At 42.5% G+C, this 14,997-nt stretch overlaps 1 protein-coding gene across 4 annotated transcripts in view; it reads left to right on the forward strand.

Moving 5' to 3' along the window:
• LOC146194773 (putative monocarboxylate transporter 5) overlaps positions 1–14,997 on the forward strand; it is a 70,962-nt gene that overhangs the window by 37,082 nt on the left and 18,883 nt on the right. For all 4 annotated transcript variants that reach the window (XM_084597539.1, XM_084597538.1, XM_084597540.1 and 1 more), the window contains 2 exons: positions 6,301–6,424; positions 14,516–14,788. In XM_084597539.1, coding sequence (XP_084453665.1) covers positions 14,560–14,788 — 229 coding nt within the window. In that variant the 5' untranslated portion in view covers positions 6,301–6,424; positions 14,516–14,559. The remainder of the gene's footprint in view (positions 1–6,300; positions 6,425–14,515; positions 14,789–14,997) is intronic.

The following is a 14,997-nucleotide window of genomic DNA, read 5'->3' on the forward strand; positions in this document are numbered from 1 at the left end:
AGCCTGCGCGCTCGCTTGCTTTTAGGAACAGCTTCCGCTTTTCGGTTGTGTAAACAAAGAGGTGCTGAACAGGAACCTTCGTGTGAAATGGCTGGGAATAACGGGAAAGAGGAACACCCATGAGCCCTGTTGGTAGCCTGCATTCTCCGCCACCACTTGCGCCACTGTCCCTGACAAAAGGAAGCTAAACAAGAAACTATTCCACACAGGCAGCGCAACATACGCAGTCACGCCGTAATTAACGTAAATATTGTCCTGAGAACATAAAGGTACGAGGTGAAAAACGCAAGTTCCCAAAATACTTGAGTACAAGTGAGGAACTGCGAACCATGAAAAAAAACATGTGAAAATTTTACTCCGTCATTTAATATAATAGGCTGCGAATTATTTGAAAAATAACTATCTGTCCATACGTAAGGACCTTTCCACATAATGGAGGGAGTCGTGCGTGAACCAAAGATTTAGCGTCGGCCCAAATTAGGTCTGTGAAATGGCCGAAGGATTAAAAAAAGCCTTTATCCAATTTTGAATCCGAGTTCGGACAAGTATCATCCGACGCTATTTAGAATTCTTGATGCTGAAATTGGGTCGAGGTCATTTAAAAAATTTAATGTAGGGTGGATCATTACGTGCCCTAGGTAAGACCTATTTACCACATACTGCGCTGCCATTCAGATCTTGCAGGGCCATCCCTAAAATTGAGTTTTGCTTGGTCCATTACCTACAGTCATGTGGCATGCCATTGCGGTCTAAGGAGACAGCCTCAGCACGCCTGCTAGGCACTCGCAGTTCGTTCTTCGTGGCACCAGGGCTGAAGGCTGGTGGCTTTTTTTTTCGCCTTTATTTTCTTTATTTGTGCTAAAAAAATGTACATGAACAGTTGGTTGGACCCATAGTCTTTACGGCTAGTAATGGGTCCAAATGAAAAAAAAGTACAATGTTACTTGTACAGTCCTTGTACAGAAAAACTTCAAAATTAACACTCACAATCAATTTTTCCGACAGTTCCGTAAAAATTAGTGTTTTAAAGATGCCGAAATTGGGACTTCATTCCACACATGGGCTCCACTATATTCTAGGAGTCTCCGGGCGTACGTATTAAAACAAGGTGGTAAATAAATAGGTTATTAGTTGCAGCTCTTGTTTATTTCATTGGTAATCTAATAAACTAAGTGGCAGGTGGTTGTTAGATTTTATTACAGCTTTCACTATTTCAGCTATGTTCAGTTTATATGCCATTGATAGCGGTAAGATGCAAAGCTGCTGAAAAAGTGGCATACTGGGGTATGTTCTATTTGAATAAGTTATCATACGCATCGCTCGTTTTTGAAGGCGAGAAATAGGATCTGGTATGTTTTATATGTACCACCCCATGTTTCCAGACAATAGGACAACTGACTGTACACAGAGGCGAAATATAGGATGCGTAAAATTGGAAGGCCAAAGCAGTCCCTGGCCCTTAGTAAAACATTGCAACCATAATCTAATTTGGAGCAAATGTTAATAATCTGTTCTTTCCAGTGCATATAAGACGCAAACAGGACACCAAGATACTTGTATTGGGGTACCCTCAGCAGATTCGTGTTGTCGATAGTTAGAGATATGTGTTCGTAGTTCATGTTCTTTCTGCGCGAGTAAAATCGGTGTACATTGTTTTCTCAGTATTAAGGGTTAGCCAATTACTTTTAAACCACTGCGAAACTCGATTAAGCTTTTCATTAATGATGATGGTTTGGTTTGGTTTGTGGGGTTTAACGTCCCAAAGCTACTCAGGCTATGAGAGACGCCGTAGTGGAGGACTCCGGAATTTTCGACCACCTGGGGTTCTTTAACGTGCACCGACATCGCACAGCACACGGGCGCCTTGCTTTTCGCCTCCATCGAAAAGCGGCCGCCGAGGCTGGGATTCGATCCCGCGTCCTTGGAAACAGTAGTTGAGCGCCTTAACCACTGCGCCACCCCGGCGGGGCCTATTAATGATGAATTTAAGCCCCTCTAAATTTTCTCCTGTAAATAGTAATGCGGTTTCATCGGCATATATTACAGCGTTTGAATATTTCAACGTTGATGGAAGGTCATTAATATACAGGGAAAAGAACAGCGGCCCAAGCACGGAACCCTGCGGCACACCTAGAATAATGCTTTGCTATAGTGAGGTTAAATTGTTGACGACAACATATTGTTTCCGTCCTAAAAATAACTCTTAATTAATTCACGAAGTTTCCCTCTGAAACCGTAGGCTTCCATTTTTTGTTGTAGTTGTAGTATAGTATATCAACCTTATCAAAGGCTTTTGATATGTCTAAATATACTACTATGGCCAGTTTGCTATTATGCAGTGCAGTATTTATCAGTTATGTGAGAAAAAAAACTGCTGATGACGTTTACTTTCGTGGCCTGAAGCCGTGCTGATTATGACATATAATGTTATACTTATTTAGAAAACTTTGTATACGTTTACAAAGCACCTTTTCAAAACTACATTAACTGCATTTAACACGATATTGGTCTATATATAGTTTCGCAAATCAGATCGCTCACCGCCTTTATAAATAGGTACAACCTTTGCAACCTTCAGATCGTCAGGATATATCCCATCTGCCAATGAGTGGTTAAAGATATGCAGTATATGGATTGCTAGTATATTAAAGTTGGTTTTTTATCAGTCTAACGGGTACAACGGGTATAGCATCAGATCCGGCCGCCTTGCCGACTGAAAGGCTGCCGACTGCAGTGATTATTTCTTGTATTTCTCCCTCAGGCAGAGCAAACGTGTAGTTAACATGCTCCGGCATCTTCGCCGTAGGTGCGTCAGCCTGAATCTGTGCGGAAACAGTAGGCCCAGTGAAGGTAAATTAGGTATTAAATGATTCAGCGGTGTCTTCGTCAACTGTCTCAGGAAGTGTTGCTGCACTGGATCGCAGGCCGATTGCGTTGTTCACTACGTCCCAAATTTTTTTTGTATTTCCATGCGCCTGTTGCACCAGGGATGAATATTATTCCTTTTTTCTTTTTCTCTTAAGAGATATTGACAAGTTCCTGCTGCACGTAAACTGGATTAGGTAGTAATCGTTTGATCTCAACTGCTTCCATTTGTGATAACATTTGTCCTTGTCATTTAACACGGCTAATATTTCAGTATTCATCCAAGGACACGTTGGCTGGCCGTATTTATTAGTGTACGGCAGAGGTCGGTTCGATGGCAGTTTTAAGGATATCTAAAAAGGTCTTACACTCAGTAATGACGTTTTCATCATACATCATAGTGAAGTCGGTTTGTTCTCATATTTCAAGTTGTGCTACAGAGTTTATTTTATTACGAATTTTATACTGTGTCGACTGTACTTGAGGAGGCAGGTCTTTTTCTATTATAAGAAAAATAGGTGAATGATCGGCTACCACTTCAGCGCAGGTACCAGCCAGCACACCTGGGACAATATTACAGAGGGCGTGATCTATTAGAGTACTTGAAGTACTTGTTACGTGGGTAGGTTCTGTAATACGGTTACGTAAGGCAAGTGATTCCAGAAGGAAAGTGTAGCTGTTCTGTACGCCATTTGTTAGATCTAAATTAAAATCGCCCATTATGAGAATATTAGAGCGACGCCCATAAAAAAATTCTGTTAGGATCATTTCAAACTTCTCAAGGAACTGCGTTATTGATGTGTTTGGTGGCCGATACACGACACCAAGCATCAAACCATCCTGAAGTTTTATGAATAGGGTTTCAATGCATTCAAAACTAATAGACGCCACTCCCATTTTCTGGTAGGAGACACTATCCTTGACAAACATCCCTACGCCACCTCCCCTCGCCCGAGTATCCCGTGGCTGGGATAAAAACTAATAGACCGAGAAAGAGGCTGCTTTATCACGCTTGAGCCAAGTTTCACTCACGGCTATGACATCAAAACCGGATTTATACCTTGCCATATGTGCAATCAAGTTATTTAGGCTGCTTCGTATGCTGCGCACGTTACAATGCAAAATTGAAATGGTTTTATCACGCATCAAACCGTCAACTTGTTGAAACATAAAAGCCTTATCAAAAGAAACAGGAAAAACAAAATGTTTGCTGTGCCGTTCCGGCCTGGCTCAGCAGTTCCTGCCAAATATATTTGTAGAGATGAACCACAGATATTAATATGTTTTTAGAACGTCTGGAGGAAGCTCCAGTTTGTTCACGACAGACATCGCCTACTATTTAGTACTACTATTTAGGCTACTATTTATTAGCCATATGGTTCAATTGCTTTCACACTTAAATATCCACCGGCTAGTTTACTTTATTCAATTAGATTCGACGTTGGCGAACTGGCACAGCAATCATAGTGGACCTCGAGCATGTTGCCTAATGTTGGTGGTTGTTCTTCCTGGTTCGAGCCGGGGTTAAACGCAGAGCATACTGCGAACGAATGCACTCTTTCGGCTCCTATTTAGGAGAAATGAAGATCTTATAACACATTTTTATTATACATTCCTTTCTTTACATTCGAATTTTTCATTCTATCTTGGTCTTTCATCTATCCGACGTTTTCAAACAGGTCTTGCACTCTATTTCCCAACCTCTCAAGTATAGCTGATCGAAATCGAAAGCGGCTAAATTACTATAGACTAGGTCTCTTGCCCTGAGGCCACATGAGCAGGCAAGATGGCTTTTTTCTCCGGCGAAGTCTTGATGAAAATCCAAATTTTGAAAAAAGAAAATTCGTTTTGCAGCCCATGAAAATGTGATTTGTATGCGCCAGGCTTGCGCTTTTTACTCAGGTTTCGGACCCATTAAATGAATGAAGGTTAACAAGAAATTATAGCACGGTAAGCACAGTGCGAAGACATTGGCGAGGTTGATGATTGGCAGGCAGGAGGGGGGCGGAGTGGAGGCACGCTGAGAAATGTTTAACGAAAATGGAATCATTCTCAGGAACAAACTTTGTACATAATTAAGGCCAACACAGGGAGTTGAAGGCATGAACATAATGTTCGAGATGCGGAAGGTGTTACTTCATCTTCTGAGCCACAAGATGGCCAGGCCCGTTTATTCTTATTTGTGCCCTGTTCAGCGGCACTTCAAAACAAGCGACCGCAACACGACGACCTAATACAGTGGCCAACGCAGCAGGCATATACACCAGCAGTAACTGGATCAAACCTCGCACGCAGTAATGAAACGTTTTATTTAGTTTAATAGCGGTCCATGACTTCTTTCCCAGACAATACGGCCTTTCCCCAGTGGAACTCGTAGTGCTAGCGCTAGCAGGGAACGGAACAAAAGCTTGAAAAGTAGATGGCGGAAAATCGGGCAAAAGGCACTTTCTTTCAAACGCCTGTAGCAATACAAAGGAGCCTAAACAAGACCCTGTAGGTGACTGTTAATGACGTGGAGGACGAAACCCCCCTGTGCGCACAAAGGAGCCAACTCGCAAGCGGCTAAACGCCAAGTAGATCGCAGTCAGGGTCGACAAGCTGTGAACGGGAGCGGAAGCAATGGAGGGTAGATAACAGGAGCACTTGGGAACGGGGATGGATGCAGCGCAAAAACTTCAATTAGACCTGAATATGAAATAGCGGGCAAATACAATGTTGGAAAGACTCAACCATATTATATACTAACAACGGAAATCTAGAAGGATGAAAAGAGAACACAACAAACGGACAACAACAAAGAAAAAACTACTAACTGCGAAGTTGGACACGCCTCGACATTCCTGTTTAAAGGTGCGCCGCGGCCGTTGATACGAAAAACTCGGCCAACATAAGGGCTGAGAACAGGGTGATAATCCCATCGAGAGGTTGAAGTGTTGGGAAGAGCAAAACAATGGACGGAAAGAACAATGGATTTCCCTCTAGTAGTTGGCGTGTCGCAAATTGAGAAATTAGTTTTTACATCATATTACTCGACATCATCTCTGCCGATATCGTCTTCGTTTATTTTCGGACCCAGCCATGTCTATTTTCTGAACCTGACCAATGAACAGATTTCATGAACAAAGCCTTCATCTTGGAGCTACTATCAGGGCAGACTGCCGATCGCTTTGCATTCAGTCAGTGAGTCGAGTTAAGAGACTGCTGTAACACAGTGCGCACTCTAAAGACTTGGAGCGTAAGGCGGACAAAGCCACCAGCTAAGCCTTTCCTAAAAAGCTTCTGATTTTTATACGCCATTGTATCCACGATACTTGTGTCAATGATCATGATTAAAATTCATCTATTAACTGCTGCCAGCGTCTCCAGATTGGGGGGGGGGATATTACACTGCTGGGCTAAACACTGGCGATAAGATTGTTTCTTTGATCTTTTCAGCATACGCTCATACAAGGAAACCAAATGTGTCGGACCACGCCACCTGCAGCGCATTCCCGACACATCTACTCATCGCGGTGACTGTGCTCTTTTGAGTATACTGCGAGGCCACCAATTTTGTTATGTAAGTACTACTTTACCTATGTTGCATCAACATGTTAATGAGATTGTTCGACTTTGTTACTCTGATAGAAATTTGTGCTCCTTAGAATGAGCCTAAATGACAGGTCTTTTAGACTAATTATTCTAAAGCATTTGAAGCTGACCTTCCGCGTAACAACCGGTAAGTTTTTTTGGTCGGTGGTGTAAAAGACAATAACTTCCGAAAATTAGTTTTAAGCATGCATTTTTATTCAGCTAGCAAGCAAAAGCGCATGCCAACCCAACTGAGAAAATGCGTGTGCGGTGTGTAAAAACGGGCTGTTAATAAATATTCAGTTCATCTTGCTTGACGCCACGACTACTGCCGTATCATCAAAAGCAGCCGACGGCCATTTGCAGACATCACCGGGCCTTACGCCGCTCGATGATTGCTTTTGCCACTTGAAACATACAATATGCTGTCAATGATAAGATGTAGGCACTAATCAGACAATGGTCCGGTCTCTTACATCGGACCCATGAAATATCACTCTACAACCGTAACCAATGTGAGAGCGCCTGACGCATTTTAAACGGAATTCGAGAAATGTATCTTTTGAGAATAATGTACAGCTGTCATAGAAATATAGAACGATGAACGGGCGACGCGATAAAGTGGGTAAGCTGTTTTTTGTTCCTACTGCTGGGAAGCAAGAAAGAGAACAAGACCTAAATTTTAGACGAATGATAGTTGTTTCTTAGGCACTAAGTAGAGGATGAGAGCGGCGTCGTTGGCAGCATATCACACCAGCGCATTCGAATCGTCCCTGGTACGCGAGTGAGTTTCCGCCATTTTGATCAAATATATGTTCATGGAAAGCAGTAATTCGCTCCTGTCAAGTACTGGCCTTGACTAATATGACACAATTTCTTTCAAATATCACAGGTCGGCATCGTAGTAGTATTTTCACACTGCCCTGGAGCATGCGTGTAAAAAAAAAGAAGTATTGCCCAGTGCTCACAGAAAAGTGGCCTATCAACAGTTTTCTCGAGCTATAGGGGGTGCCGTTGTCGAGTCAAGGAAGATTCAAATGGAAGGACTTCGACTGTGATGAGCCTCAGCACATTACCAAGTTTTCTTAAACTCGTGATTGAAGCTCACCATTTCATTTAGGCATAGCACCGCGTTCTAACTAAAGACTCGCAGTAGTCGTTGTAAACCAAAATATCAATGACAAACTGGAGGCTGTACCCCTGTGCCTGCGAACGTCTGCGTGCAAGCGAAACCGCACAGGATCATAGCCAGCCTCTGGGACCACTTTAGCGATTTCAAAATCGCTAGCGTTGAGCGGTCTTGCCTCTGAAAAGTCTGAGAAATACGAGCACGTCTTGTGTTTAATTTTGCATTGTTGTAGGCAACTACAATTTACGAAATTATTGCACGGCGTGGGAAGTGAATTATGCATTGTACTGTAATATTCTAGGTTTTGATTACTTTCAGCAGTCTGAACCATAGTGCTATGAACGTGATGTGATCGCTTCAATCTAATGGGTAATGTCTTTTAAGTAACGGTGCAGATAAACGTAAACGAAGCCCGCTATTTTCCTCCAAGCGTTTTCACGCATACTAAAATTGAAACTGGCCTTCGTGGTACGTGCAGACCGGTAGTAGACGCCAGTGCGTCTTCACTTTTAAAATTATTGTTTTTCTTGTCTCCAATGCAGAAGGCATGGTTCTAATTTGAACGCAAACCCTGTTCCGTTTACCTCTGTCCGCATTTGTGGGCATATTGTTTTTCGCACCATTGGTCCGCTACCTGTTGAATAAATGGTAATGTTTAAAAGTTTCATTGGGGGTAATATTCTCGTTTATCGCGTTAAATGTTATGAGTATTGCTTCAGAGCAAGCACAAATAATAAAATCCAGTACATGCTGTAACACGGTTTCTTCGTTACAACCGTTCAGCGCTGAGCGAGAAGCCTCTTCAGTGAAAGTACTCTGCGAACTCGAGGTGTCTCCTCGGAGAGAAGAAAGACCAAGTAGTGGACCTAAATTCTACGTTTGAGTGAAGTGAAGTACAATTCGACGAATAGGTGTGGTGTAGGAACTCGAAGGCTCCTGAGCCTCAACTGAGCATTGGGCACGGCAGCAACAGCGGCATGCGGATGCATAATCTTTTCGCCTATATCGTGCAGATCCTCGCCACTACGCTGGTGATACCAACGGCACAAGACTATCATGGCCCCATGACGCAGGAGGCAACAACGCGGGAGATAGACCACTCCTGCTCCTTCCGGCCTGTGGCGACGGCGGTCATTGACGACTTCGGCTTCCAACGACAACCGACCGTGACACTCTGCATCGACGGAATCCCCACTTCGGCCCAGATGGCGCTCTGCGACCCATTCAGTATAAAGCAAGGCTCGACTATACCCGGCATGATTGGGCACGGCAGCAACAGCGGCATGCGGATGCATAATCTTTTCGCCTATATCGTGCAGATCCTCGCCACTACGCTGGTGATACCAACGGCACAAGACTATCATGGCCCCATGACGCAGGACGCAACAACGCGGGAGATAGACCACTCCTGCTCCTTCCGGCCTGTGGCGACGGCGGTCATTGACGACTTCGGCTTCCAACGACAACCGACCGTGACACTCTGCATCGACGGAATCCCCACTTCGGCCCAGATGGCGCTCTGCGACCCATTCAGTATAAAGCAATGCTCGACTATACCCGGCATCATTGGGCACGGCAGCAACAGCGGCATGCGGATGCATAATCTTTTCGCCTATATCGTGCAGGTAAGAAGACTTTATGGTAAATGTCTTCGCTCAGATGACCCGTTTCTTATTGTGCTGCCGTGCCCAAGGTTGCTGTGTCCTTCACTCTGTGATTTAGCAGCACACCTTGCTGAACTACTGCTGCTAGCGGGGGATATCGAGACAAACCCCGGTCCTGAGCTCACTCAGATTTCCAAACTGGAAGCAATTGCTGGCGACATAAAAAGCATCAAAGAGGAACGATTAACATCTATTGAAGCGAAGTTGGAAAATATGGCAGCTCTTGACAAAAAGTTATCGGAATGCACAATCCAGGTCGCCAGCCTGCAGAAAGTTGTTTCCGCGTTGGAACTAAAACTGGATGATCTGGAAAACCGCTCGAGAAGATGTAATCTGTTGGTATACGGCATTCCAGAAGATCCTGAAGAAAATAACGACACCTTAGAACAGATGTTTAATGAAAGCATTGCCAAGAACATCCTTGAAATTGAACCTGTTGCAATAGAACGCATTCATAGGTTGGGCAAGCCTTCAGCTGAAAAAACCAGGCCTGTAATACTAAAACTTCTTGATTATCGTGAAAAGACACTGGTGCTAAAAAACTGTCGTAAACTTAAAGATTCAGATTATTCGATCAGTGAAGACTTCTCCGTCCGAGTACGTGACATAAGAAAAAAATTGTGGAATAGTGTAAAAGAAATGAAAGATCGTGGTGCAAAGGTAGCTCTAGTCTACGATAAAGTGCGCATTAACTGGGAACTTTTCCAATGGGATGAAGAAAATAAACGTCGAGTGCCCTTCAAGACACATGCAAGCGAGAATAAAAACGAAAAAAACCAGCAAGGTACTGGACCAAACCTACTCCCCCGGCAGCCCCCAAAACGAAATCAATAACATTTGCGAACGTAAAAGCGCGTAGTATTCTTAATAAACTTGAATCACTGGAATCGCTTCTGATAGGCCTCGAACCTGATTTCCTGGCGATTACGGAAACGTGGCTAACTGAAGATATATGTTACAATGAAATTTCACCCCCAAACTATGCAATTGTTCGCAGAGATAGGTTAACACGAGGAGGAGGTGTGGCTATATTAATAAACAAAAAAATTCCTTTCGTAGTCCTGCCGGAGGTCGAGGGTATTGAGGCACTCTTTTGTAAATTGATTTTTGAAACTACTACCATTACTGTTGGCTGCGTATACCACAGTCCTTCGGCAGACGAACGTGCAATAGTATCACTGTACGAATATATGCAGCGTCATGTACAAAAAGCCAGACTTATTCTACTTGGCGACTTCAATCTTCCAGATATAAACTGGGAAACTATGTGCTACCGCTCTCCTGGTTCTGAGATTGTTCTTGATATTATGCTTAGTTTTGACTTGTTGCAAATTGTTAACGAACCCACACGTGTTCAAGGTAATGCATCTAACATTCTTGATCTCATCTTCCTCAGCAACCATTTTTCAATTGACGACACTAAGTTAGCAGTTCTAGATGGCATATCAGACCATAAATTGACGTTATGCACTACTCCAACTGAAGGCGCAACAATTCACTCCATTTCCAAAACAACTTACTTAGACTTTCCAAAGGCTGATGATTCAAGCATACTTAATTTTCTAATATTGGAGTTTGAATCATTTGAAGAACTTTATAATTGTCCAGGCACAGATATAGATACACTATGGCAAAGCTTCAAGGCCATTGTATCACACTGTGTCAACAAGTATGTGCCAAAAAAAACCAAACGATCAAATAGACATAACCCATGGATAACACGTGATGTTATTCACTCGAAACGCAAAGTAAAAAGACTGAAAAAATCTTTAAAGTTAAAAAATGACTCTCAAATAAAACAGAGGCTTACGAACGCCATCAGTGAAATGAAAGCAAAGATTAAGACAGCTAAAAGAATTTATTTTTCAGATACCCTTCCTAACTTTATGAAACATTCACCTGGAAAATTCTGGACGTACCTTAATCCCCAAAAGCAAAAAAGCACTTTCAGTTCGCGAGACCAAAACGAAAAGTTCGCCAACTCTTTAAACGCATATTTTCACTCCGTGTTCACAGCTGATAATGGCCAGATTCCGGTGGTTGATCATATCTGCCAGAGACCATTAGATATGCCAACGATAACTGAGGCTGGAGTACTGAACCTACTACTATCAATTGATACTAAAAAAGGAAACGGCCCTGATAATATTCCTAACACTTTTCTTCACAGATATGCCGAAGTAAACGCCAAATACTTGCATTTAATGTTTCTTAAATCCTTATACACATTATACTAAAGCATATCACTAGTTACCTTGACCAAGAGAGCACACTGTCACCCGTCCAACATGGGTTCCGGAGAGGACTTTCCACCATCACTCAATTACTAGAATTAACACATGATTTGTCCCAAAGCATTGATAATCAAAAACAAATTGACTTAATTGCATTAGACTTCTCTAAAGCTTTCGATAAAGTAACTTATAAAAAACTAATTAGCAAACTTAGAACAACCTTAGGCAACGGCTCCATTGTCAACTGGATAGAGGACTATTTAACTAACCGATCTCAGTATGTTACAGTTAACCATGAAATTTCATCCACTGCATCGGTTACATCGGGAGTACCCCAAGGATGCGTCCTTGCACCGATTTTATTCCTCATCTTTATCAATGATCTACCCACTAACATAAGAGTTAAAATCAAACTTTTTGCCGATGACTGCATTATTTATAATGAAATTAACTCTTCGAAGGACCACGATGACTTAAACAACGCCCTTTAAGACGTGATAACATGGTGCAAGGATTGGCAAATGGAACTAAACATTCAAAAAAGCGCCTTCCTAACTATAACACGTAAAAAACAAATGTCCGACTTCACGTACAGCATAAATAACATATCACTGACAAGAGTTAATCAACATAAGTACCTAGGTTTAATCCTCTCACATGACCTAAGATGGGAAGCACATATTAACAGCATTGTATCTTCTGCTTTGAAACGGTTATTCTTGTTGAGAAGACGACTTCATGAAGCACCACCAGAAACTAAACTATTAGCATATAATACATTTATACGACCAGTTCTCGAATACGCTAACACAATTTGGTTCCCTTATACACAACAGCTTATTAACAAAATCGAAGGAGTACAGCGAAAGGGAGTTAGATTTATATTTAACAAATATAGGATCACTGATTCGCCATCCCAATTGCTTAAAAAAGCCTCTATTCTTACTCTACAAAACCGCGCCAAACTTGCACGACTAAAATTACTTCACCAGTTATTACACAATGCACTAAACATAGATAGCTCGTTGTAAACATCCTTAGATAAATGCAGACCTTCCCGCCATAAACACCCACAAACTCTCAAAGAATATTCTTTCCGTACCGAGTGTTTTAGATATTCTTTTTTTCCACGTGCAACTACCGAATGGAACGGTTTGGATCCCCACATCACCAACAGCACATCATTGCCGAAATTTGTAACCCTTTTAGAAGAACTACTACACAACACGTAAACCATTTCGAACCAAATATAACAAACCAATTACAATACTCTAAATGAAAGCTATCGTATTGCTACATTATTTACCTTGTCTAACTGAGTTATTACCTAGATATGCTGTGTATGACATTGTTTATCACCTGCTACCTGTTTGTTTTTCTGTATTCATGTATTTGTATCCTTTGTATCGCCATTATTGTAGTCATTATTCAATTATATGCCCATCCTGTAAAAATCCCAATGGGGATTGACAGTATCTGAAATAAATAAAGCTTTTAGGCATAGTTGAGGAAAGTACACAAGGCATCGTAGGATCGTCACGACTGAGTGATCGTCACCGAAGTGTATGTGCGTGAACGCAATCAAACTTTAACTCTGAAACCTAAGGCTGAGCATGATAACTTCACGTAGGTTCTTTCGTAACCACGAAGGCTGTTTCGATAACACATTGGGATGCAGATGCACCTGTTTCTAAGGAGAGATGAGAAATTTCCCATTCGTTACAAAGTGGGAAATAGGCTGCTGCTGCAGTGGCCTGCCGGCGTGACAGCCGCTTCATGGTTCATGCAACTGGCTAACTAGTTTCAGCTCTAGTTTGTATTGTGAGCCTTTGTAAGCGGCTAGATCGCTCCTCTGATTGCTTTAATTACAACGAAGTTGCAGAAATGGCATCAATACACTTTATTTATATGGTGAGTTTTGAACGTGGTAGAATTTCCGGTCATTATTTTGAGGCTTTCACATCAACGCCGCCACATTTCGGCACCGTACAACGCTCGTCGTGTCCCCGGGGAAATTATATCAGTAGAGAATAGTTGCAACTGTCATTCAGTGTCCATTTAAAAACGGAGAGCCTGCATTAAGATCGCGCTGTGAGGAGGACGCTGCAGTTCTTCGATGGACCCGAAGAAAGAGCGCTAGCTTGCGTGACGTGAGAGAAGGCAGACACTTGGTTGGGTATAGCAACCGCATGTTTTATTCCGACAGGTAAAGCAGCAATGAAAAGAAAGTGGGGCGAGCAAAACCAGGTGGCTTCTGCAGTGAATCACTCGGTTGGCGTCATCTCTTCCATCCTGTCTGTTAGCGCTGATGTTCCGTTTACGCAAAAGATTAGCCAGTCCTGACTACAAAGCCTTCTTCCTGCTGTTGTACGGTTAAGCTGGTAAGCTCAGCTCCTCCACGCCAGGTTTTCTAGCAGGTGTTGGCTGTAAATTGGAACACATAGCTATGATGGGCAGCGAATTCCTAGTTCAGTAAGGAAAATTCCTGGCTATTATTAAGAAACTGCGGCTGCGTTCAAAAGAAGCATCGCAGCCATAAAAGAGGTTTATAGAAAGAAACGTGTGAGTTAAAGCTGCATTAACGCTTTCGGAGCCGCATTCTAATGCTCGTAGCATGTACAAATAGAAAAGAAAAAAGAGGCGGGAAGCAGGTGATGTAAACCTACTATAGGGATGGGTGCATGAGATTTAACTGCATGTAACTGCAAGATTCACAAGAAAATGGATAAAGGAGCTATCTTTGGGGTGGCATTTGGAGTCTTGTATTACTCAGTCTGAACAAAAAGAAGTATTATTTGCTAGCCTTTTTCTTTCTTTTTTTTTTCTCCTCATCAACAGATAAGCACATAATAGTTTATTTACGTACGGATTGTAATAAAATCCTTTACGAAAGCAAATAGAATATATTGTTGCACGCATGGCTCATTTTTGTGAAACATGGAATTGGAGAGCCCTGAACGACAACAACAGTGCTTTGCGCATTCAATAGTGCATAAAATGTTCAGCTTCAGATGGAAGTTCACTTATGCTTCTCTCATGCCTTTTTCAAGCAGAAAGGCCGGACTCCAAACTGCGTTCTCGATCAACGGTACCAAGTATGCGTCCCAAGCCTTCATCCCTGCTACCAAGGCCTCCTCAATCGGTCTTACTGCCGGTTGACAGCTGTTGGGGAGTTCCTGTCCTCGGTGCACTCGCGACACTCGTTGTGTGCGTGCCAGCTTCGTACATGGGTCTACTGTTTGTATTCTTCGTCGAAGACTACGGCCTCAGCCGTGCACAGGCCTCGTGGCCGCAAAATGTGCTTATCGTGGGCTCACAGCTCTCCGGTAAGAACGTCTAAGTAGCTGAACTTGCTATCATTGTTACGTGCAGCTTAAATGTTTTTGGCCGGGAAATTGCAGACGTCTACAGACGGGTATGCACAAAATTACAGATGTACTTCACAGAAAAGCGAGTCTAATGAATTTTAGGCTGTTATCTAAAAAAAACGTACCTTTGTTTTATATTTTTAATTGTATTGCTATCGCACTGATGG

This window comes from Amblyomma maculatum, chromosome 3 (genome assembly GCF_055883805.1).
Source record: "Amblyomma maculatum isolate TAMU_Amacu chromosome 3, ASM5588380v1, whole genome shotgun sequence".
Lineage (NCBI taxonomy): Eukaryota > Metazoa > Arthropoda > Arachnida > Ixodida > Ixodidae > Amblyomma > Amblyomma maculatum.